Source organism: Erithacus rubecula (assembly GCF_903797595.1).
Source record: "Erithacus rubecula genome assembly, chromosome: 3".
Lineage (NCBI taxonomy): Eukaryota > Metazoa > Chordata > Aves > Passeriformes > Muscicapidae > Erithacus > Erithacus rubecula.
Window position 1 is genome coordinate 56550255 of NC_136689.1, and position 26308 is coordinate 56576562.

A 26308-nucleotide genomic window follows, 5' to 3' on the forward strand; every position below is an offset into this window, starting at 1 on the left:
TTTGATGCTGCTCATTACAGTATTGGGACTGTCCTGTTTAAAATCTTGTGTTCAGAAGAACGCAAGTAGCAAATATGAATGAAAAACAAATTCCTGTCCACTGAACAATATCTAAGACAAAAGGAAAAATGAAATCATCAAGTTAATTCCCTACATTGCATTTTCATCTGTTTGCAGCAGTACAGATCTGCACAAAAATAGCCCCAAGATTATTTGGGACACCCACTTCTCTGCAATGCAGTGAATAACTAGTAACTAAGGTAGATGAAGAATCTGGTGAACTACTGGGCTTGAACTAGGTCTGCATTTTGAGCTCTCTTCCTTGTCCTAGAGGTAGTAGCACATCTGGTGCTCTCCTGTGTAGAAGCAAGACTTTAATCCCACATGATTTGGGGTCAGTCTGATGGTGTTTCTGCTTTCTTCTCTAGATACCCTCTTCTGTGTGAAATACAAATTTGCTTAATTATAGGGACAGGGGAAATGTCAAGATGAAAATTTTTATGAAGATGAGGATTGTGTTTTGTCACTGTATCGATGTATTTGACTTGTTTTATAATACGGTGTTCTGACAGAGGTTAGATATTGTAGAGGTTAGATATGGAGGAAGTTCAAATTTCTCTTTTCTCACAATCATATAATATTAGTCTTTGATAACTGGCAAGTATTTTTTGAAATTTCAGCCTCATAACTTCGTCTTTCCATAGAGTTCCAGACAGCTTATATGCAGTATCTAATTTTTAATGGGAAATGTGTTTCTTCAGTGTGGGAAAGACTGTGGGATTTTGGAAGAGTTCAGTAGTCATGAGGAAGGGGATTCTGCCCCTCTGCTCTGCTCTGATGATATCCACCTGGAGTGCTATATCCAGGTGGGGAATCTTCAACACAGGAAAGATGTGGACCTGTTGGAATGAGTCCAGAGGAGAGCCACAGAGAGAGATGGAGCATGTCTCCTATGAAGACACACTGAGAGAGCTGGAGTGGTTCAGTCTGGAGAAGGAAAGGATCCCAGGAAACCTTATAGCACTTTCTGGTGCCCAAAGAGGGCCTACAAGAAAGCTGGGAATAAACATTTTGGCAGGGCTTGTTATGATAGGGCAAGGGTTAATGACTGTAAACTTAGAGAGGATAGTTTCAAACTAGATACAAGGAAGGAAGTTTTTATGATGAGGGTGGTGAGGCACTGGCACAGGCTGCCCAGAGAAGCTGTGGGTGCCCCATCCCTGGAAGTGCTCAAGGCCAGGTTGGATGGGGCTCTGAGCAACCTGGGATAGTGGAAGGTGTCCCTGCCCCTAACAGGGGGCTGTGACTAGAGGAGCTTTGAGGTCCCTTCTAACCCAAACCATCCCATGACTAGTCTGCAGATTAGAGGCCTGTGGAGCAAAGCAGCAGGGTGTGTGTGTTTCCCCTTGGCATGACATTGTCATGGAGTTATCCTGTTGAGATATACTGTTTGCATGTATCCATCTGTGCAGAATTCTTTTTTCTGCATATAGAATCTTTAAAATTATTGTCCTTAGGAAAAAAAATCCCAACATCTTGGGACACCCTATTGTAGCAGTTTACTCTAAGTTAGTTCAGGAAAGTCTTCCAATTTACTTGTTTGCTTGAATATTTATCTATTTCATTATGAGTGCACACAGAACTTTGGTGACCTTTGGTCTCTTAATTTCCTGGTTTCACTGTTTGTATAGTGTTTTTGTTTTAATATAATCTAATTGAAGCAAATAATGCCAAAGGTTTATTAGCTCATTATAACAAATGACTGGATACTTAAATATTTATTTTAAGTTTTCTGGCTTGTAACACTGCTTTTGTTTTGATTTCAGAATGCTCTCTTTAGTTGTATTAACAGAAATGAAAGTAAGTATATAATGAATAGTTTATTTTGTTTTGCTTTTATACAATTCCTTTTTTCTCTAAACTGTAAGAGATTCTGTGGGTGAACATATACACAAACATGTGGATTTCAGACCCACATAAGCAAAAGACACGAGTAAACTGTCAAGTAATAAAGAGATTTGTATAATTAATATTGGTTTTTATTTGTGTATCTGTATTTGTCTTTTATGTCTTCTGCTTGTTCATTTGATATGTGTAGGTAGCAAAATTAAATGCATAGTTGAAATTTTGAAGAAGCATGCAAGTGTTTTGTTGCCTGATATCTGTTTATATAAGATGAAATCAGTGTTTCAGAATTAATTCTAGTAGAAGTTGTTCTTAAAAACTACTATATGTATTTAACAACATAGCAAAAACATCTGAATCACCGATACCATCTGTCTGGGTTTTTTGAATGATACTACTCTTATATTTATTTGTTTATTAATCGTATTTCTCTGATAATTCAATTATTGGACACGTCTGGTTATCTAAAACAAGAACAAAACAGCTGAAAATGAGATTGAGCTGGCTTGCTCATGTCTTGAACTTGAGTTCAAGGCAGCTTTAGTACTTTTTTCTCCTGCCAGACAAACAAATGTAATTTGGCTAGTTACAGATATTTCCAGTCATTCTGTAGACAGAGATATTTCAATAGAACATAGAATTCCTTTTTTTGTTGCTGTTGTTTCCTTGAGCATCCTTGTGTGTCACACAGAGCTGCTCATCTCCTGGTTTCTCTGCATAGGAAGCTGTAGATTTTCTGTTGTTTGTTTGTTTGTCTGTTTGCTCCCCAGTGGGGTCAGTGTGTTGCAGTTACGCAGGTCACCACACGAACTGCCGCGAGTATTGCCAGGCAATTTTTCGGACAGACTCCTCTCCTGGCCCATCACAAATCAAAGCAGTTGAGAATTACTGTGCATCCATCAGCCCTCAGCTTATACACTGCGTGAATAACTACACACAGTCCTATCCAATGAGAAACCCTACGGACAGTAAGTACAAGGAAATCCCTTTTTTACTGAAAGTTATAGATGATCCTGGAAATGCACTTCACGTACATTTTATAGAAAGTGTGTTATTGTAGAAGTCAGTCAATAGAATATAAATTGTATTGCTTTCATTAGATAAATTTATATGATGTTAACTTTTGGATTTAGGTGAATTATTAATCTTTATGTACTTTTCATTTATGCATATTGGCTTTGTGGGGTTTTTTCCAGAGTTGATTCTGTATCTATTTAGGAGAAGCAATGTTATTTGAAATTCTCTGGAGGAGAAGGTGGCACCTTACAGCACTTTTGTTTTTCAGGGCTTTTATGTTGTGCATCTTTAATGTTGTTTTGTACTTGACTTTTAACTATTTTGTTAACAGGTCTGTATTGCTGTGATAGAGCAGAAGACTATGCGTGTCAGGCTGCTTGTAAAAGAATTCTAATGTCAATGAAAACAGAGCTTGAAATTGTTGATGGACTTATAGAAGGCTGTAAAACCATGCCTCTCCCTCAGGACCCACTTTGGCAATGTTTTCTGGAGAGTTCAAGATCTGTTCACCCAGGAGTCACTGTGCACCCCCCACCTTCAACAGGCCTCGATGGGGCTAAGCTCCATTGCTGTTCTAAAGCAAATTCTTCCACTTGTAGGTCAGTATCTCCAACCTCATTTCCAGTTGTGAAAGTACTTAGGAATTTGTCTTGATTCTGGCCTTTTTCTGAGTCTGGCTGTGTACATCAAATAGGAAGTTCTGGAATTGTTAGATAAAATACATGTTCAGGTAACCAGATAGTAATCTGTTAGGTAATCTATTCTGTCCAATACTTTGTATCTCAAAAGATACTGTTTTATAAGAGGAATCAACCTTTTCTCACATTTAGCACTGGCTTATTATAGCAGACACAGTAAATTTATGAAACTTGTACCAGACTTATGGTCATAATAGCCAGTATTGCAACCTCTGATTAAGAGGTCTTAACGAGATGCTAAAGAGGGACATAAGGACAATCAACTCCACAAACTCTCAAGTGCCTGGTTGCTTCATGTTAAAACCTTGGCAGTATTCCTTTCTTGATGCTTTTCTGGTTTTTGTCAGTGAAAAATAGCTTAGGTTATTTAGTAATTAAATAAGGGCACTAACTATTCTGACATTTAGAGAAACAAAGGTTTTCAGTAAAGTGTTGCATGCTTGCAAATTATGGAGGCATTTTTAGTCTAGGGTGGTTTTCTGTCCACTTTAAAAATAGATGATGATTGCATTTTAAATGCATAAATGTGTCTGAAAAAGTGGCAAACATTTTTGAGCTGTTACTTCCTTTTATATCAAAGTTTCCAGAAACAACATCTCATGAATGCAGCAGGATCTTTAATGAGTTTGGTAGTAGAGCCCTGGAGTTAACATTATTTCTTAGAACATCATGGCATTGGATAGGTAATAAAGTATCTTTTAGTTCCTTGCTTTGAGGAAGAGTTCTAAAATGGAGCCTTCTATCAAGTTTTCAGTAGGCAGGAGATCTAACAGTACAGTGAAGTTTCATACCTTGGGATGGGAACAGTTGTACTTTGTAGGACATTGCTGTGAACAAAGTGAGCTGGGTGTTGCTGACACCAGGAGACATCTCACCAAAAGCAGCAAACAATATCCCTGCTTCAAAAATCAGGGCAAAAGAAAGAATGTATTTTGCTTGACAGTCGTTTCTGTGGGAGGAGAAAGTGTGATTTGAAGCTAAAGGGTGGGACTAGAAGTTGTTCATTGGGATGTCAACTTAGATTAATTACCAGTAAAATTGGCTGGGATACTTTTCATCTCAAAGTTGCAAGTTCAGATTTTCAGCTGTTATATTTCTATAGAATATTGCAGTTTTATATCCTGAAGTATTTCAGTCTTACAGATTAAAGATGTGCTGACATTCTTGAGCAAAATGGCTTATTTGCTTTGAACACTACATTTGGGTACCCTTGCAGACTTTTTGGACTCCAACACAATCCTCTGTGGTGAGCAGAGGCTGTTGTGAGCAGCAAAGAAATGATGGGCTACACCTGAACGGATGTTGTTCTTCCAATCTTATTTTCTTCATCTCTATTTCCTTTTTGTTTTCAGAGAGCTCTGCACTAAACTTTATAGCACGAGCTGGGGCAATTCACAGAGCTGGCAAGAATTTGATCGTTTTTGTGAGTATAATGCAGTTGAAGTTTCCATGTTGACCTGTTTAGCAGATGTACGAGAACCTTGTCAGCTGGGCTGTAGAAATCTTACTTACTGCACTAATTTTAATAACAGGTAGGAGAGAGACACTGAATATTTTATAAAGGAATTCCTATGCTTTGATTTCAAAAATAAAATGAAATGTTTTTAAGACTTATTTTGAGATTGTATGTAGCTTTCTTTCTGCAAATGTGGTTTTAGTTAGTTTGAAAATAAGTAGTTTTTCTTTAGAATGAACTTTTGGAAATGTATTTAGCAGCAGATGTAATAAAATTTACAAATAAAAGTTAACCCCTGAACTTGTCAAATGTCACTGTGTATTACCTCTGCATATTCCTCTGTCTTACTACATAGACAAGTAAGTCATGGTTACTGGAATGTTGTATATTATAAATAAGGTAAAAGTGCTTGTTAATTTTACATGTACTCATTTTCAAAATTCCTTTTTTGCAGAGATGTTTCTGTGAGTTTGTACTCTGTAGGACAAAATGAATTAAAATGGTGTCTGAAAGTAATTGCGAGGTTGCAGTTAGAGTTTAAAAAACCCTAAATTTTCTTAGCTATTAGAGATCACTGGCTTTTTTTTTTCTTTTTTTTTTTAAATAGTGTGTAGTGACATGAGTGTTATATGAGTAGGAGAATCCCAAACCTGGCTAAATATAAATTATAAATTAATTTGCATTAGTGATTCATCAAGAAACAATTTACATAGTTATTTGGACTATCTAAGATATTTTCTCTTAAGCCAACTTGAGGTGAGAAATATTAAAGTGATATTTGATCTAAGAGATAAAGGTGAGAAGGGAGTTTCAGCCTTGATTCTTAAAGACCTTGTCTTCCTTAAAGACAGATTTCAAATTGATTCTGATCTTGCTTAACTGTGGGAGGAATTAATTGCTTGTATACCACAAAAAGCAAGCCATGTGAAGGATGTAAAGTTGTTATGGTGATAATGTGTGGTACTTTCTTTTTCTTTAATACATGCTATATTTGACCTTCTCCTTTTAAGACCAACAGAACTTTTTAGAAGCTGCAATACTCAGTCAGACCAGGGAGCCATGAATGACATGAAGCTATGGGAAAAAGGGAGTATTAAGATGCCGTTCATAAATATTCCTGTGCTTGATATTAAAAAATGCCAGCCAGAAATGTGGAAGGCAATTGCCTGCTCCCTGCAGATTAAACCTTGTCACAGCAAATCTAGAGGAAGTATTATCTGCAAGTAAGTACTGTGGGGAAAACAAAATCAATTTTAGAGGTTTTACTAAGGATTTTAATGAAAACTAAAAAGCTGTAGGACTGTGTTTGCTATGCTAGGAAAACATGGCAAGGCAAACATGGAAGGAATATGAAATTGCGTGGTTGTCATTGCTTGAATCTCCATCACTGTAAATGAAGATTTTTGCCTGTTAATGAGATGGATGTATATGCATGCATCGTAAAATGAAAGAAAAAAGAGATTTATTGAGGGGGTTTTTTGGCTCTCCATGGTGTCTTAAATCTTTCCCCTCTTTTGGTTTTGGGATCTACTGATGACTTTCAGCTGACAGAGGGGTCTGAAAAATAATAGGTTGGTTTTTTTTTTTTAATTAGTTTTGAAAGTAGGTGAATGAGGAGAAAAAAGAGCAATTAATAGTGCAGGTAGAGAGGTAGAGTTTCTTACTAGACCTTAGTAAATGAAGGAAATGCTTGGTCTTGGAAGATGCATGCATGTGATGCCTTAGAAAATGAAAATCACCAAGATCAAAGAGTAGTACAAGCAGTGCTTTCTGTCTTTGTGTCACAAATTTGTTCCTCCCTCCTATGTAAAATGTAGCATATATATATATATATATATATATATATGTAGCATATGTGTATATGTATATATAGACACTCTGCTGTGAGCCACAGTGGGAAAGTTGTGGATTTAAAGAAAGGAATAACATAGGAAGAAATCTTTTTGCTGTAAGCCCTTTTTTCTTCAAGTAGTCTTCATGAAGTTCTGTCTGTTCATTTATCTGTAGATCAGATTGTGTGGAAATACTGAAGAAGTGTGGAGATCATAACAAATTCCCTGAAGGCCACTCAGCTGAGAGTATTTGTGAGCTCTTATCTCCAACAGATGACTTGGAGAACTGTATTCCTTTAGATACTTACCTGAGTAAGTACTAACATACCCATGCAGAAAAATTAGAAAAACAGGATACTTTGATACTTCTTGTCATTACTTTTAATAATCTTCATTATTTATTTTAAAGAAAATTCTTTTGAATTTGAGATATTTTTAGTGTTAGTTAGAGAAAATTGGAATTTTCAAGTTGCCATAGTTCATTGCTTCTATTCCTTCTTGTATTGGGCATATGTGACAAAAAAAATTATGGGGCAGACAAGGTAAAGGAAATACATTTTGCATGTGAAGAATCATCTGGGTCATTTTTTCCAGGACTGAGGACTAAACTATTGAAATAATTTAACTACAAGGTCATATCAAGCTTCTACATCTACAATTAAAGTTAAAAAAGATCACAGAATTGTCAAAAATATTATTTTACTTGACTTAAGAAATGCCATGCATTGCTGAAATAAAATAAACCTCATGTAAGTCAGTGCAGATGATGTATATTCTGTTTTCAGGCCCAAGTTCTTTAGGCAACATTGTAGAAGATGTCACACATCCATGTAATCCAAACCCATGTGCAGCTAATCAGCTCTGTGAAGTAAATAGAAAAGGATGTCAATCTGGAGAGCTGTGTCTTCCATATTTGTGTGTGCCAGGTAAGGTTTTTCAGGCTTCTGTTGACTAAATTTTGCTGGTAAATGTGTCTTTAAAGCATTGTTGAAGGTTTTAAAGTGAATTGCTGTACCATGGTTTATCCCAGCTGGCACCTGAGCACCCCACAGCTGCTCAATCACTTTTCCCTCCAGCCTGGGGAGGAACAGTTCAGTCACTGAAATAAAGTTAATAATAACAATTGTTATGGTGCTGATGATGGAGAGAGAGAGATAACAAAAAGAGAGGAATCCAACCCAGAGGAACCAAGCAAGAGATGCACAATGCCACAGCTCCCTTCCCACTGACCCAATGCCCAGCCAAAGACACAGCTGGTGGCATTTCTGCTTCTGCTCCCTTCAGTGACACTTTAAACGTGGTTGTACCTCACCAGAATGACACTTATGGTCATTTGGGAACTGTTTTTTTAGAACACTGGTGTTGTCTAACCTCTGCATCATGTGTAAATGTGAGCTGACTGGGGAGAGAGTCTCATGCAGAATAAATTTCACGTACCTAACTTTGAAATGGCAAAGTTGGGTGGTGTCAGTAACAAGGATCAAACCTACAAAAGGAGGTGTGAGACTTTGCAGTGTCCAGGTTTTACAGCCCCTTCATTGTTCTGCCCTAGGCACTGGTAGTGCTTGCCACAGTTTTCCCCTTTCCTTTAAAGCAGAAGGTGTCATTCAGTGACATGAGGGGTCTGTGGTTCTTGAAGCAGAGCAGAAAATGTGCATTTGGTGACCCTTGAACATGTGTGTGACTGAGCAAGTGAGAGCAACACTGATCTTTACACTGTATTATGTGGAGCAGCCTCCTTTCTCCAGGAGGTGATTGAGAACATTGCCACAGCTGTCTCACATCAGTTCCCTGAGCCTCTGTTCCTCCAGCAGTTCTGTGGCTGTTCAGCAGTTTCCCCATTGGTTCCTAATCAAAAAGAGGAAAGCTGGATTTTGCTTCACTCATATATCTGCTCTACTTGTGTTCTTATAAAAGTGAGGATAGACTTCAGCTCATTCTTTGTGTGACCCTAGGGACATTGTTTGGGTTATGCTTCTATGACCCTTGCAAATATTTTTGTTTTCCTGGAAAGCTGAGCCTTATTACTCTAAGGTTGTATTATCTTCACATGCTGCAAAAGTAATTTAAAGTCATCTGAAAACAAGCACACCCAGAGCTTTTGAAGAGACATTTTGCTTGCACTAAAGGTTGGAAAGTGACTTTTATGTTTTAATTAGGTCTTTTTATTGGCTGAAAGTTTCAGGGGCTTTGTTGCAGTTCACCCCTAGTAGAGTTATTTCAATCTACTTATTTTATTATTTTTCCTTGAAATTTTGAAAACCTTTTCTCTTTGCTTTGCTTTTCCATGCTTTTCTTTCCCATTCTTTTATTTTCCATTCTTTCTTTTTAAAATCCACTTTTCCTACTTTTTCTCCCCTATTCACATCTACTTGTAAGAATCCTTCAGTGTTCACTTAAGAGATACAAGTAGAGGAGAGAGGGGAAATGACTGAGTTTTGCTTGTGAGACCCTTTAACTCAAATTCTTTATTGGAGAGAGAGAAGTATGTGTAGTATTTGTCATATAACATGCTTCATACTACTACAGAGCTGGGAAATTAAAATACTTGAGAATTATTGTAATTTCAGGTCTATTTCTCAGAAGTAACATCTTCACAGGTGCTTCAGAACTTTGTCTCAAGTACCTGTCTTCTATATTTGCTAGTTGCTGCCTCTGTGAAATGGGTGAATTTAAGGGCAAGAGTAAGGCTGCTCAAGAACACCTTATGTTTTTACCACAAGACAGTGTAGTAATTCATTTCAATAGTGGTACTTGCCCATGTTTTGCTGCTTTTGAGCTAAAATTTTCCTTGTGTGCAGGCTGCAAACTGGGAGAAGCCTCTGATTTTATTGTCCGACAAGGTACACTTATCCAAGTTCCATCCTCAGCTGGAGATGTTGGGTGTTACAAGATTTGTACCTGTGGACACAGTGGATTGCTGGAGAACTGTATGGAAATGCATTGTGTTGACCTCCAGAAATCATGCATTGTTGGAGGACAAAGGAAAAGTAAGTGCATGAAGGTTGGAATTAAGCATTGGCACTTTTATCTCTTGGCAAACACATACAAGTTGTGCTTTATGTGTGAAACTAAAAGTTTAGGAGTCTTATGTAAATTTAATTTAGAAGAATGTGTTTTTACAAAAGCTTTACCTTGAAGAAAACATGAAACTTGCTAGCCAGAATTTATTGTTCTTTAAAAAACAAAACAAACAAACAGAACACCTAATTTATACATGCTTTGAAAGGATGAAGTTCTTGCTTCTCTGGTTAAGTGATTAATCAAAACCACATGTGAACAGACTTTTAGTGAATAAAGCAAAACTTGAAATCTCTTGAAAAAAATAAGGATGGAAATTTCAGTGAAAAAATGTACTGAAAAGGGAAATTACAGAAACAGTAAGAATGTAATATCTATGTACTTCAAATAAATATGTAGTCTTCTGATGTATTTGCATTAATTGTATGTATTTGCTTAATTTATTGTAAGGCCATGGAGCATCCTTTAATATAGATTGCAATGTCTGTTCCTGTTTTGCTGGAAACTTGATTTGTTCTACACGTCAGTGTCTAACTGAGCACAGCTCAGAGGATGAACGCCGGAAGTTTACAGGTAACTTTCCAAACCATGAAAACTGTAAGTTGAGTACTTTTAGACCAAAGATTATTAACTAAATTCCTTCTTCAGTATTATTAGAAGACACACAATAATTTTTTATTACTTTTTTTTAATATTTCTTCTTCTCATGTCCAACCTTCACTGCAGGAAAAGCAGTGAAAAAAAGAAAATCAATACTGAAAAATAAAACCTCAAGCAATATGTAAAAATAAATAGGGACAGGGTACACTATGGATGAGAGATAAAGAATTTAGGGGAGAAATGGAGAAAGCTGAGTAGAATGAGCAAAGATGCAGGACACAAACTTCCCTTCCTGCTCCTTCTAAGTGCCTGTGTGCTCCAGCATTTCTAAATGGCAGGTGGGAGAAAAGTGCTGAAGGCAGAGACGCCTCAGTAACGCCTTGTGTATCTTGTGCCATGAAAAATGAGTGTGCACCAGCCCCTGTTCTGTGTGTTGCTCTTGCAGGTCTGCCCTGTAACTGTGTGGACCAGTTTGTCCCAGTGTGTGGCCAGAACGGGCGCACATATCCCAGTGCCTGCATAGCTCGCTGCGTTGGGCTCCAGGACAACCAGTTTGAGTTTGGATCGTGTATCTCCAAGGATCCCTGCAACCCAAACCCTTGTAATAAAAATCAAAGGTAAAAGCACAATATGTTTTTCAGCTTTTCTTTGGCTTCCTCCACTCATAAAGCAGATTTACGTGTTCTTTGAATGTGTTGTATATTGTAACAATCTACTTTGGGGCTATTCCAATAAAAATAACTCTTTGAAGTAGCTGTTTTTTATTTATCATAGTTAGTAGTATTAGACTGTAATAACTGCCAGTTCTTGGTTCCATTTTTGTAGTGCTATGTCAGTTAAATTAATTATGCAGATCTCGGTTTAGCAATGGAAGAGACTTCACATAGACTTTGGAAAGTGGGAGAATCAGATTTTGTCAAAATGGCAGTAACTGTCATTTTACTACTTTGTTTCACACTTTCTTTTACTAGTTTACAAAGAAAACCCACATCTGAATTCAAGTCTTGCAGTCAGTTGTGCTTATTCAGTCAGTAATCTGTGCTTTTTGTTTCTAAAATAGGAAAATATCAATTGTCTTTTTTTTTTCTTAGACTGAAATCATAGTGAAAACTATGTCTGTATAATCTCTGCCTTTTCAATATCAAGAAAAGCAAAATCTGCATAGACAAATATATTAAAACAAAAATATGCTTTGTACCAGTGTCAGGCAAAAAAAATCTGACCTTTCTTACAGAGATCAAAGTCTGCGGCTCACAATATTGGTCTCTGTCTTCAATTTTCTCAGTGTTGTGCAATGCTGCAGTCTCCTTTGAATTAGTGCATTTTTCTGTTTTGAAAGAAAGCCATCAAAATAAGTTGTGTAATATTGCGCTTTCATTAAAGTTGATTGTAGCAATTTTAGGGTTTTTCCCTTTTTTTGCACTTAAAATGCCATGATGCATAAAAATATTGAGAAAACACTGTAGTCTTGTAGCTGTTACAGACATTATGGCGTGCAAAATTGAAATTTCCAAACTGCTTTGTGGATAAACATTTCTTACTTTTTATGTTGGAAATTTGGAGAGTACATAAAGGCTGTCCAGTTTTTCAAAATATCATTTTGCTTAGAACCTCAACTTGTAGTTTCAGTAAAGGACTGTACTGTTCTGGGTCAGTTTGATAATGTCACTCAGACTGAATGTTCTCATCTGGAAATGCCCCTGATGCACTTGGAATCTATTTAGGATCTTATATTCCACTTGTGAAGTGTTTAAATCTCAGAATTTCCAAGCCTTCCCTGTTATCAAAGGCATGTCTGTAATGCATGGGAGAGCAGCACTCAGAGAGAATAAGGACATGTTGTGCATTATGCAGTGGTGGCAGCAGTGCTGTAATTTATGGAAGGAGGGGATTGTCCAGAGAGGCCATGAGAGCTTTCAGCAGCCAGTTCAGCACACTGCATTGGCTGGCATTTCTCTAGCAGAGGGATGCCTTGCAGGACCCATGCCAAATGTTTTGCAGAGAAGATCATGGAAGATGCATGTTTAATACAAAGGGGAAAAAATTTGTTCTGTTTCTTTGTCTGTACTTATCTGTGAAGGCTGCAGAGGAATGGATGCTAAGAAGTGTAAATATGAGATTTTTCTGTTTGTTTGCAGTCATCCTCTAGATGGAATGTCATACAATATTCTGAACCTACAAAGCTGGAATCCAGTTAGATATTTGTATTTGAAATGATATAATATTGTAGGTCTTGTTTTCTCCTCTTTCTCAGAGAAGGGTGAGACTAGACTTCTGCAACAGAATCTTTTCTTCTTGCTGTTTCCATTTTTTCTTTAGCCTAGCTGTTCTTAAATATTCATTTACAAAATGAAGTATGGGAGTAGGTAAGAAGTTTATCCAAGCCTTTATCAATAATCCATTGAAAAATACTTGGTAAAAGATAAATGTTAGTGGAAACTGTAGTTGTATTGACATACATTGAGTAAACATGGTGTGAAGCTGTTGCAGGTTTGTGATGAGACCTGACATGGGCTATTCAGAGTGTTTTATCACTTGTATTTCCTGCAGCTCTGCTGAACCACAGTTAGCTCTAAAGTACTGGAGAAAATGTCATTGAAAGTAGTTTCCCTCAGTATTTTGAGACTTAAAAAAAAAAAATCCCATGACATGACATGAAATTGTTATGACTTTCTCCAGGTGCATCCCAAAGAAACAAGTTTGCTTGACCAGTTTTGAGAAGTTTGAATGCAGCCAGTATGAATGTGTGCCAAGGCAGTTAAATTGTGACCAGACACGAGATCCTGTTTGTGACACAGACAATGTGGAATACACTAACTTGTGTACTTTGTACCAAAAAGGAAAAAGTTTGGCATACCGAGGACCATGCCAGGTAGGAAGTGGTTTTTGCAATAAGTATCAAATTTCTTTGTTCCTTGGTGTTCAACTTAAGAATTTTTATTTTTCTTTTTTTCAATATTGTTTGTTCGTTTGGGTCTTTTTAAAGTTTTATTTTGGGGATTTGTAGCTTATAAAATGTTCTAATAGAAAGTAGTAATTAAACAATTTAATTTTAACTAATATAAAAAATAATCTCACAATCTTCAGAATTTTGTCATTTGTTTCTCTGCTTTAGTTAACAGTTGTCTTAAAGCCAATGAAAAACTCTACTTATGCTTTCTTGGGGGTAATACTCTTGATATTTATATCTTCCTATATATGCTGTTAAAGCTTGCACACTAAGGTGTGTTTTCAATAATTAGTGCAGTTCCTTGGTTACTTAAATGCTAATTCTTACCAGTTTCTTTTAATTCATTGAAATATACAATAATGCCCAGTCATAGAAAGTCTTTAGCTTTTTGTGAGATTGTGCCCCAGGCTTACCAAGTTCATTGCTCAGGATCTATTTACAGACCAGGCATTCTATAATAATTTTCAGTTAATCTGCGTTGGATAGTCTTCATATTAATCCTTGAGAAGGATTAAAATTTGGTTTAGTTTTTGCATCCCACCACTCTCTGCGGTGGTGTTAGACAAGCTACTTCTGTCACCTTACAATAACACAAATATAAGTAATACATACACAAATATAAGTAGTGTGGGTAATTAGATGACATATAAAAATACACAATAATGCGTTAGAAACACACGTGCGCACACACTACATTTCAAGTGCGCAAAACCACACTAAGATGAATTAACAAATGACTAATGAGTTGTTTACAGATCAATTTTATTGATAGCCTATTTTAATGTATAGTCAAACTGCAATGAATTTCCTTTACGGCGCGTTCATCAGCGGCGGGCCGTTTCCAGTTTCGGGGTTTGGCAGTGCTGGCAGCGCGTGGCCGTGCCCGGCTGGGCTGACGTGGCGGCGTTGCCGTGTCTTGCAGCCCTTCTGCAGGTCGCCGGAGCCGGTGTGCGGGCACAACGGGGAGACCTTCGGCAGCGTCTGCGCCGCCTACGCCGCGCGCGTGGCCCTGGACTACCGCGGGCCCTGCCAGGCCGTGGGCGCGCCCGCCGACCGCGGCTCCCACCCCGAGTGCGCCTTCGTCCGCTGCCCCCGGCTCGCCGCCGGCTGCCAGCCCGTCCTCGCGCCAGGTGGGACGGGAGGGGAGCCCTGCAGGCCCCGGGGCGAGCGGGGGGCTTGGGACAAAACCGTCCTGCTGTCTGCCAAGAGAGGCAGGGGACCCCTCGAAATGCAGAGTGTAAACCCCCTCCCTCCAAGTTACTGTTAGTTTGAAATCAAGGAGCTCTCAGTCAAAGATATGGGAAGAGGAATAATAATTCTTTACTAGGAAAATCAAAATTTTTAAAATACAGTAAAAACAAAGCACTGACAGAGTCAGAATATAACCTGACATCCCGTTAGTCAGGATGTTGGTAGCAGTCCCATTAAATGGTGGCTGCAGTCCTCCTGGAGTGACAGATGTGGTTCAGATGAAGCAGTGCTCTTTTTTATCTAGGTAGGAAAGGCTTGGCTCCTCCCCCTGGCTGGAGCATCTCTCAGTGGGATAATGTAATTTTATCAGTCATGCAGTGGGGCTCAATGGCCCATTAACAGAAGATATCTCCCTGGAGGAAGGATGGGTTGTGGAAAAGATAAAGAACACTGCCCCCCCTGGTTTTAACAGATAGTGATAGAATACATACTTTTGGTTACATTCTGCTTTGCAAGCCAAGACAAAAGCTTTAACATGTTATATAAACAGATAGCATAAAGTAATGACTCTACTTAAGGGTAGAACAAGCCAATGTCAGGACTCAGATGAGTAAACCTGAATTGGAAAGGCCTTGGCTTTAGGAGTCATGCTCCTTCAGTCTTTTAGGGACTGGCAGCTGGGATGGGTTTGGGAGAAACAAATGAGGTCTGTGGTGTCCAGGGTAGGATGCTTCTAGGAATCCAGTGAGTAATTTTTCAGAAGTGGCAGCACAGATACCACAGTGGAATGCTGAGCTGAATCAGCTTGGGCAAAGATGGTACTTAATTAGAAGGCAGAGTAAAATACCATATGTATTCACAGTACTGTGGAAGACAGCAGGGGTAGTTCTGCAGTGTGCTGGTTTGAATCAGTTTTTTACTGCTTTCACAAATGCTTCCTTTATGAGCAACTAATCACAGGTCATACACAGAGCAAGAAAAGCTCTGTTTTTAAAACAAAAGAGTTTCATTCATTTTTCTCCTTACTTGCCCCCTTTGAACAAAGGTCTTCATGCTTTGTAATAAGATTTAGTGCTGTAAATGTCACTAGGTGAATTACATATAAGTTGGAGAGTGGATATAATACACAGGCATGGATAGAAAGTTGAAATATTATCCCTTTGGTTTCTGACATGGTGAGGAAAAACAATAGGAGAAATACATTTGTCAGACAAGCATTTTTTCTTCCTTGTTATCTACAGATTTTAAGCTCCATCATGGTGTAACTGCAGAAATTAATGCTTGAAATGTGCATAAATGCTTCTGTCATGTCCTAGTTATATCAGCTCTTGAAATCCATCATTTCTGTAGTTGATATGCATGCATGCATAAAAATCTTGACTTGTGGTACACACCGTGCATCCAATTTTTAGTTTACAATAGTGAAGAATCTTGAATGAAAATTCATCTTGTTGCTTCATGATGATAGTGGTAAATGTGTGTTGAAAGGTGACTGATTTTGCATTATAAATGTTTTCAGTGTTAAAAAAATATTAGAAATGTGCAATTCTGCTGTCAAATTGAAACATTTTCTTTGCTTTGGTAATTTTTCTATTTTCATTATTTTAATTAATATTCAGATTTTGACTTTTGCTTACTTGAAAGTGAAAAGACTACTTGTTTTTATTACTGAGATTTCTTTCATACACATAGGAGCCTGCTGTCCACTATGTGCTGGAATGCTGAGAATCTTATATGACAAAGACAAGCTGGATAATTTTGCAAGGGTAAACAGTTCAATCATGCCTAATGTTAAATGGTATATGAAAAGTCAAGTTATGGTGCACTTCCTCCTGAAAGGTTAACTTGTTTAGTTGTTAGTTCTGGTTGTTGTTTTTTTTTTTTTTTCCTTATGTTGCTTATACTTTCTTTTATTTCTTTATCTGAGTCATAAATTGAATCACAATATGAAGCAAAACAGAATTAGAGTAGGCACAAACAAGCAGACTCAGGTTTGCAGTTTTTATGACTTGTAATCGTGCAGACAAATTACATGGGAACAGCATCTATGAATATACTGCTTTCCTGTCAGAAATTTTGTTTCTGTTAGCAAAAGGCTTTCTAGTTAAAGAAATGTATTGGTCTCATTCAAGTATTGGTGATAACTACTCTCACCTACTAAACACCCTCATACCTGGATTGCAATGTCTGCTTCTTTTAGTTCAGACAGCTGGTTCATGTGAAAAAAAAAAAAAAAAACTGCTTCAATTACTAGGCAGTTCTATAAATCTAGGGCTGCTCTGGCTCTTGTTTCCAGTGTGAGAGCACAAACCACTGTAACTGACAACCATTTACATTATTTTGGGGTACATGCTACATAGACACATTAACCATAAAGATGGAGAAAAACACATATCAAGATGTAAAAATCCCCTTCCCTTCCCTTCCCTTCCCTTCCCTTCCCTTCCCTTCCCTTCCCTTCCCTTCCCTTCCCTTCCCTTCCCTTCCCTTCCCTTCCCTTCCCTTCCCTTCCCTTCCCTTCCCTTCCCTTCCCTTCCCTTCCCTTCCCTTCCCTTCCCTTCCCTTCCCTTCCCTTCCCTTCCCTTCCCTTCCCTTCCCTTCCCTTCCCTTCCCTTCCCTTCCCTTCCCTTCCCTCCCCTCCCCTCCCCTCCCCTCCCCTCCCCTCCCCTCCCCTCCCCTCCCCTCTCTTCCTTCCTCTTTTTTTTCTACATTATTGGAGGAGTTGATTTGTTTTTTTAGAATTAGTGAATCATTTCTTAGAGTTTTGTTAGCATTGAGAGTAGAGTTTAGAACTGAGTAGTTCAATGGCTGAAACACATTTTCTGGCATGACATAATGTTGCTAAAACTGAGGAGGAGAATTTTTCATCATGTCACCTCATCTGCAGAGGTCTTTGTTTTCTTCCAGGTGACAAATAAAAAGCCAATAACAGTACTTGACATACTTGAGAAAATCCGCCTGCATGTGTCAGTGCCACAGTGTGATGTGTTTGGATACTTAAGCATAGAATCAGAAATTGTGATTCTCATCATTCCTGTGGATCAGAACCCCAAACCATTGCAGGTAGATTATGTTACTCTTTTATTTACCCAGCAGGGGTTTGCTTCACTTTTGTGCATGTAGGATGGTGCTTGTTTCTCAGGCAAATACACTGTGTGTAATTTCATTGCTTCTGTCTGTTAGGTCCAACTCAGCTCCAACTTCTGTCTCCTTCTCTAGCAGAAATAGCCCAAAATGTTACCAGGACTTAGGAAGGAAAGTCTTGCCAGCCTGGTCAGCTCTCACTCCATCTGCAGCAGGTGCTGTCAGATTCCTGGGGGGAGGAGGACTCTGAAATCAGAGGCCACCACTGTGTACCTCATTGGTGGCACCCATTGCTGAGCTAGACACCCCTCAACTTTCAAAGCTTTGGATCTCCAGATGTTAAGCTTGTCAAGTTTAAACTTCACCAGAGGCAGCTTCCAATATTTTTAAAGAGACTTATTACTAAATTCCTTTTTAGGGTGCAGTAAGAAAGAGAAGTGGAAAAAATTAATTTCCTTACAGAATTTACTTAATATTGTCATGTCAGTGGGGGGATGGAAACCTGTGGTTTCTCAGGTTCTATTACTTCCATTGTTTTCCTCCTTCCCCATAAAGAAAACCAGTTTTCTCAGATTTGGAAGAAAAATCCCAGGAAGGAGAAAATCTTGATTTTTCCACTGTTGCAGGCTTCAAGGAAGTAAGTTGGTCAATCAGAGAGGAAGTCCTCAGATTCAGAGGCACTTTCTTTAGTGATACTTCACTGTGGGCTTTTTTGCATGAACCTTCAAACACATCACCCCATGATAACTTGTGTATAGCTTTCTTCCTTTTCTTTTCCTGCTACTCAGGCCTTCCACAGGAATTTTCATAGTGCCAAAGTCTACAGTGAGACCTCTGATCTGTTTTCCAGCTACTCCCTGAAATAACCTAAATCTTATGTGGTGATGGGAATATTTTTGCGTTGGCATTTTACATGATAAGAAGAGAAATAACAACTTTTTTTTTTTTCCTCTAGATTGAAGCCTGCAATAAAGAAGCAGAAAAGATCGAGTCCTTGATCAATTCAGACAGCCCAACATTAGCATCACACGTGCCACTGTCAGCTCTAATTGCATCTCAAGTGCAAGTTTCCTTCAGCATTTCTTCTGCTTCTGCTCAAGTGGTGCCTGCTCTGCACTCCCTGTTCATAAGCCTTCTCTTCACCTTGCCATCAGCACTGAGACACTACATGTAACTGCTTGGCAAATATGCATGAGCATTGTGGCATTTGCATTGTGAAGGACATTTGGAGCTGTTGATCACTGAAGCAGAAAACAAGAAACATGCAAGATTTGATGGACATTTTTCAATGAAGGACTGAAAGTATTTGAACAATGTGAAAAGATGGTTCTCTTGTTCATAACTAGTCAGATGACTGTTTCAGCACAATTAGATTGTTTTCCATGGATCTTGGAAACATGAATATGCTCTGGAAGGTTCTGACAGTATGGGTTTATGGTTTTGAGGAGAAGGAATCCTATAGGGTTTTTCCAGCAATGAACTAAACAGTGTTTTGAGTTTACTGAAGAATGCTTATTTTATGTTACTCTGATGCATATCAGTGACAAGGAAAGCACGCACCTATTTTAAACATCATTTTTGGAAGAAACAGATTGCTGCTACTTAATTACCTTACCAAAAATTTAAGAGTTTATTCTCATGTAAATATGCTCTCATATTTTATTATGAAGGAAACTAACTAGCCCTGGGCCTGTCTCAGTAGACATCTTTCCTTGGACTAGTGAAGACTTGCAGGACTTTGGGCTCACTGCTTGTAAAATGACAATCAAGCTCTATGCTAGTACCTGACTTCAGTGAAGAGATGTGTTCTTTTTATAGTTTTGTACATTTCAGAATCTCATATTGGATGCAAAATTATAAAGAATCTCAGTATCTATATTTAAGTGCCATTTAAAATATTGCAGTATTTGCATGTTATCTAATGAAATTTATACTTTAAATGTTTATACAAACAGTATGTTTTATTACTTATTGTATTTTATGCACCTGAATTTACTCTACATGAAGTATTTTATATCAGTATTATGATAGCCAAGTTTTGAAGTATATACAGAAAAACTTATTTTTGCCAAATGCTGAACTTTGAAAGAAAGCACTGAAAACTTTTTGAACATGTATGTTGTAGCATGTTTGTAGCAATTATTTTCTGCTAAATCTTTTAAATGCAAAAGCATTAAAGCTTTTTATTTTAATAAACACTTGTGTCTTGTGTCCTTGTGTAGAATGCATGTAATTTTATGGAGTCAGAAACACTACATGTATTTTCCTTTCTCTCTCAAAATAAACACTTAAAACTAGCTGCACTTACATGAATGCATGACTCACACAGATAATGTTCCCAAATAGATGTCAAGGGGGTCTCAGGGGTGAAAGTGTTCTTGCCAAATACTCATGCACATAATCATCCAAGTCTTGATACAAAAGGCTTGAGTATGTTGATAATCCATCTGTTTCTGAAAGTTATGTGGATTCTTTAGACTTGGACATGGAAATAAAAAAGATGCATTTTTGAAAAGCTTTTTGAACTGAAATGGCTCAGATAATAGCCCCAGAAACTTCAAACAATTCAGATTGTTTATTTTTTCCAAATCATTAGCAAATATCTCTTCAATGTTTAGCCTGTTAGCTTGCTTAGCATTTAGCTGAAGCAAATCTGCTGCCTGCTAAAAAGAAAGGAGTTATAAATGTCTGCAGGGGAAAAAAAAATATATATATATTATATATATGCACTACACTTGAAAACTTGGAGCTTTAAAAACATACTTTCAGTGGAATAGAATAAACAGTGAATTTCCTTTTATAAGTCTGTGGAAATTTTCTTAGATGAGAAATTACAACAAAAAAGTTGCCTCAATTTGTGCAATGAATCTAGGAGAAGCAGAATTTAAGTCCAGAGATTGTGTGGTTCTGTAATTTATATGTCAGTGTCTGTTGCTTGCTAGAAAAGAGTGAAGCTTTTGACAGGTTCTGTTAAATATGTACAGAACCAATGAGATTGCACAGAATCCTAAACTCTGAAACAGAATTCAGAGTGTACAGGCTTTGTGCTCTTTTTTCTGGATGAACAAAAGCACTTAAGTATTTTCTAGGTTTTCTCAAGACCTTGGACTACCTCAAAGGAATGGAGAAACTATTTATTTGTGGGTTTTGGATTCAGTTGAACTGGGATAAAAAATAGAAGAAACCAAGCCCAGTCTTAATTGCAACTTAGAAAATTTGAACCTGAGGGGGACAAATCTGGTACAGGTTTCAGAGGAGCTTTCCATAAATGTGCTAATGATCTTCTGTCACCATCTGTGTGGAAATCTGGGTTCACTTAAAAGGAATGGAGACAGCACAAGCACACTTCAAAGCAGTGCAAGCCTGTTTGTTGCTTTTATAACAGAACCCAGATGAAACATTTACAAAACATTATTTGCTTCTCTGCTGAAAGCCAGCATTGGCAATAACTGGCTCCAGAGAGATGCCACCATCCTCCCTCAGTTGGTTTAGTTTGGCTCTTCCCAGCAGGGTGGCATGGAAGAGGAGGTGCCAGAGGTGCCCCTTCGTACACCCACAGGAGAGGATCAGCACAGGGACAAATACCAGAGCAAGTAAAGGCAAGAGATTTCTGGCTGAGTTCTGAGCCCAGCAGGAGCTGCCATCTGAATCTCAGTGGTGAGGAACAGCCAGTTCTAAATCACACCTGGGACTGCAGAACTGCAGTGGCACTGCACAGCCCTGCTGCCCTCCCATGCTCTGCTTTTATGGTGCTTTACCCACTGTCATCACTGGGAGATTTGCACGTGTGTCCCTTGATTCAAAGGTTAAATGTTATTTGTACATCTCTACTGAGCTCATGACACTTCTCCAGCTCTTCCTTTGACACATAACGAAGAATATTTCAGAACTTGTCCCCACCACCTCTATTCCTAGGAAGCCCTGTGAACATTTACATGAGCAAATCCAAATACATGAATGCTCTGTGAGACTGTGGCCTAAGTTTTATATATATTATAAAGATTTATATTTATCTAATATATATTTATATATTATAAAGTTTTTATATAAGTTTTATATTTGAAATTGGGACTGTATAGTCAGGGACTGAAGGTCACCATATAGTGAAGTGAATCCCAAAAAATGAGCAATGAGGGGGGAAAAGACTTCTCTGCCAGGGTTGTGCAAGACCTGATTGCAATTTCCTGTAAATTCTTTGAACTGGTGCTTTTATACAGTGGGGCAGTGGCTGCAGCTGCTCCGTGTGGAGCAGTAATGAAGGTGACAGCTGCAGGTGACTCTGTCACCTCCTGAGAGTGGCTGCTGCTACCACTGCTAAGGCATTCTGCCTCCCATAGGTGTTCAGGCACTGCTTGTTCTGTGCTCTCTCCCAGCCCTCTCTGGGCTGCAATCTTCTGCACAGCTCGTTTCATAAGCCAAAAAGAGTCATAGCCCATAAACAAACAAAAACTCTGGGAGAAAAATGTTTCCAAGGCCTAGCAGGTTGGTTTGTCTCAAGTGACCACAACTGCAGCCAAAAGGATATGCTTCTGGCATTAAGCACTACATCACTTTTTGCTAATTAATGCCATGAAGCTGAAAGTTTCAGTTATATTTGAAGCTATAATTCCACACAAATTCAATGCTACCAATATTTGCATTACAGAAGGCCAATTATGTATAACCAACATTGACAAAATAGGTACTTATTTTGAAAACCTCAATTCCCCAATACCTTTCTTACTTTTAATAGACTTTGTACATGCACTGCTTAATGGAAAAAAGTGTGAGCATTTCATCTCAATATAAGAAAGACTTATTTTACAATGATAACAAAAAATCCCTGGAATAAACTCTCCAGGGACATGATGGAGTTCCCCCAGCTGGAAGTTTTCAAGATACAACTGGACATGATGTTAAATGAACCAAAAGGTTGGACCAGATGATCTTCTGAGGCAAGTGAAATACCTAAGTAAAAGCTATTGTAAAAAGATTTTTTTTTTTGCCCTTCAGTTCCTAGGACATAAAAAAGAATAAAAAATAATGGACAGCCTTCCTTGAAGATGCAATAATTCCTGAAACAGTGCAGTAATCCTACCATTACTTACATAAAGAAAGGTTGTTAACCTTGAATTTTTCATTAGATTAACATATACATGAGAACAATTCTGATTACAGGTGTGTATATATGTACGTGAATGTACATATATTGTACATATATATATAAAACACATCTGTGAACCTATAAATTATTTTCAAACTTGTATTAACAGATAACTGATAATTAGATCTCAGTCCTTTCTTAAAAGAATAAATCTGTTCTTCCCCCAGAGTAGTCTCTGATTTGCCTTCCTCAAAGCTGGATTCTGCTTCATTGGCCAGGTCCAGTAAGGAGAGTAACCTGAGCCAAAGGGTGTTGATGCCTCTGGAATTCTGACATCCTTCATAATTCTATAACTTCTTACTGCAAAGAGCCATACCTGTGTTTTTGCAAATGCCTTCTGTTGTGCTTGGCAAGGTTTCTCAATTTGCTCCTTTGTGCTCAGTTCTCAGCATGAGCTGCAATACATACAAAGTTTCCAATCTGTTTGATTCAGTTCTGACTCTCCTTCTGAGCCAGCATTCCTCTGCAGCAGTGCTGAACAGTCCTGGGGGTTAAATGATTCAATCAGTGGGTTATGATATGCAGCAGAACAGAATTTCTCACCAGTGTTAATGTGGCAGGTTTCAAATGAAAGCCTCTCTTCAGTTTGGTGTTCTGCAATTCTGCACTGCTTGCTGACAGTGGAAGAAGTGGATGGATTGTTACTACTGTTTACTGTATAAATTTATTTTTAAGCCAAGTTTTAATTGTAGAGATTCAGCAATTCATTTTAGTAAAGAATCCAAATATGAGGGGTTAATACTTTAAAGTTTGAATTTCAAGTATGGATGGCAATCAAAGATGCAGGACCATACTGACTTATTACATAATTTATACATGGTGTTCTCTGGCTATAAGCATGCAAAAAGGTTAAAAAAGGTAAGTTTGGGGTTTTTTTCTCAGGTGCACTCAGCTGCAGCAGTTAATTTTCCTCTCAGTTCCCTCTGGTCTTTTCACTCTGCTCCCTCCTGCTCAGGGCAGTAGAAGCAGCTTCCAAGTGGAATTGAACTCCTGACCACAGCATCACATTTGGGGGCTCTGGCATAACAAGGGAAGGTTAAATATCTGCAGCCATTAATTCCATGCAGCAACAGAGTTCTGCCAGCAAGGCTGTGGCTGTATTGTCATCAGCAGTGGCTGTGGGCACCACCAGCTTCATCCAGATCAGAAGCAGGGACATGTCTTGGCCAGAAAACAAGATACAACAAGCAGCCAGTCTGGCTCCCATGCTGGAAAACAAATGCTGCCACACACACATATTCCCTGTGCATGTGTTGGATATGGCAGGGCGTGCATTTTGCTGCTTTAACAGGCTTGAAGTGGCAGTGTAAACTCTGGATCAGCATCTCATGGCTGCAGTGCTTTCTGAAGGGCTGCTCATACCCATAATGAGTGCAGGACTTACTGTGTCCCTGCACCACAGCTTTGAAACCTCACTCAAGGCCCAGATGAGTCAAAGGAGATGTGAGAAATGCAAATACATGTTTCCAAAGTGGAAAAAAATAAATCTATCCTACTTTCCTTACTGGCTTTAGAAGGTTTCAGCAGGAGAAACCACACAGGCAGAGTCAGAGGAATGAAACCATAAAAGAGAATGTTTATCATAGAGACTAGCAGAAAAGAGAGATGGAAACTATTTCCATCCATAAGTGATGTAATAAGGAAGTGCCATCACAAACAACCTCAGCACAGACTTCCAGCCCTGCTCTGAGAGATGGCACAGCCAGGCAGTGCTGGTCAGTGACCACAGCTTGGGAACAGAGCAGGCAAAGCTGTGCCCTGAGGGGAGCTGAGTTGCCTTCTCCCAGGTCATCACTTGGGATAGCAGAGCAGCAAACACACTCCAGAGTGTCACAACAGGACACAGGGAACTGAGGTTCATTGCTCTGAGAAGGATTTTTAGCTGAGTTTAAGTACAGAAAAATATGCAAAGGCTTGATTACAATTGGGTAACAAGCATCTGTTGTGTTCATGTGGAGAAGTTTCTCTTGGCAGCTGCTTAAAACACTTCAGAGGCAAACATGGGTGTGAGCAAGGGCCAGAGCCTGGAAATGCTCTTTGAACTTTTCACATCCCTGTTGCTGCATCGAGGGCGTGTGCAGCACAGCAACACAGGATGTTGACCATTGCTGTGGCCCTTCTTGCTCTGTGTGCCACCCATGACCCATCACACCTCCTGTTCATTTGCTGTGACACAGTCAGAAGCAGCACACTCGCACTCCATGAGTAAATAAACAGCCAACACCACAATTATAAGCAGACTGAGCTAACATCACTGGACCACACTCTCCAATAAAAAAATTGTTCAGTTCTCATTCTCAGTGCCAAGCTTCCCAAACTGAATAGCTCACCCGAGTTTCCTTTGTCCAGCAGTGCTGTCCATCAGCCATGAACTGATCCATAAAGGCACGGGCAGCATGGATGCAGCAACTGTGCCATCCTTTGATGCTCTGATTTTTAACAGCAGAGGAGAAGTTTCCTAACAGAACATCCAGGAACATTTATTCTAAGTAAATTGATGTGCAGTTCCTGCTGATCTTGGATACACTTTTTCTTATATCCTCTTATATCTACTCATAATAAATACCAAATACCTTTAAAATGTTTTACTCTGTGCATCCAACCCACTTGTCATCCCACAGCACTGTGCTGCATCCACCAGGCTGGTACTTAATGCCCTTGAAAAAAAAGGGAAATCACTGAGCAAGAGGGTGGAATTTGTCCAGTACTTCCCAATCAGGATAAAAGATCCAGCAGCCCTCCTGGCCTGAATGAGAGCTCTGTGCTTTACTTGGGGATTCAACTCACAATTTAGTGACAACAGCTTTGTGCTTGAAAAGAAACAAGTGAGTGTAAAATGTATTTCATGCCTTATTACTTACATCATCATTATCATCATCCTTATTATTATTACATTATTGCTTATTCCTGAAGAGTATATGTCTTCTCTCATATATTATGGCCTTTTCTGTGTTGTGAAAAGAAAGGTCTTGCCCAAAATATACAGGTTAGCAAAAGACTCACAGCCATAACTCAGATGTTTCTACTTTGAATGTTTAGCACTCAGGTCATTTGTCTAGAGTTTAAGACTAGTTGATTACAGTTTCAGATCCATTTTTTGAAGTTTGCATTTAATTATGGCTTCCAAATGCTGATCTTTTAACACAGAAATCCTCTGCTCTCCAAAACACGTCTCAATTTCACAGGTTCAACATCACTGCTGTGATGTCTGCAGAAACTCACAGGATTTTGCATGGATTGTATTACTGTGATGGGTTTCTTACAAGGCAGATCTAGCATGCAGCAAGCAGTTCAGAAATGCCTCTGTGGACAGGAAGTGTGTGAGGTGCTGGGCTCTGCTCTGCAATTGTTGACAGCAACTCACCAAAGTTTCTGAGAAGGAATTCAACTTTCCTGAAATTCAATACAGAA

At 38.6% G+C, this 26308-nt stretch overlaps 1 protein-coding gene across 1 annotated transcript in view; it reads left to right on the forward strand.

The window, feature by feature from the left end:
• Positions 1-19950, forward strand: part of RECK (reversion inducing cysteine rich protein with kazal motifs) — a 42921-nt gene extending 22971 nt beyond the window's left edge. Inside the window, exons 7-21 of the mRNA XM_079302019.1 lie at positions 1827-1860; positions 2676-2873; positions 3254-3521; positions 4973-5152; positions 6087-6299; positions 7084-7220; positions 7694-7834; positions 9710-9898; positions 10380-10502; positions 10975-11146; positions 13209-13401; positions 14402-14609; positions 16363-16436; positions 17578-17733; positions 18710-19950. Of these exons, the coding sequence (XP_079158145.1) occupies positions 1827-1860; positions 2676-2873; positions 3254-3521; positions 4973-5152; positions 6087-6299; positions 7084-7220; positions 7694-7834; positions 9710-9898; positions 10380-10502; positions 10975-11146; positions 13209-13401; positions 14402-14609; positions 16363-16436; positions 17578-17733; positions 18710-18928 (2505 nt within the window). The 3' untranslated portion in view covers positions 18929-19950. The remainder of the gene's footprint in view (positions 1-1826; positions 1861-2675; positions 2874-3253; positions 3522-4972; positions 5153-6086; positions 6300-7083; positions 7221-7693; positions 7835-9709; positions 9899-10379; positions 10503-10974; positions 11147-13208; positions 13402-14401; positions 14610-16362; positions 16437-17577; positions 17734-18709) is intronic.
• The last annotated feature ends 6358 nt before the right edge of the window (positions 19951-26308 follow it).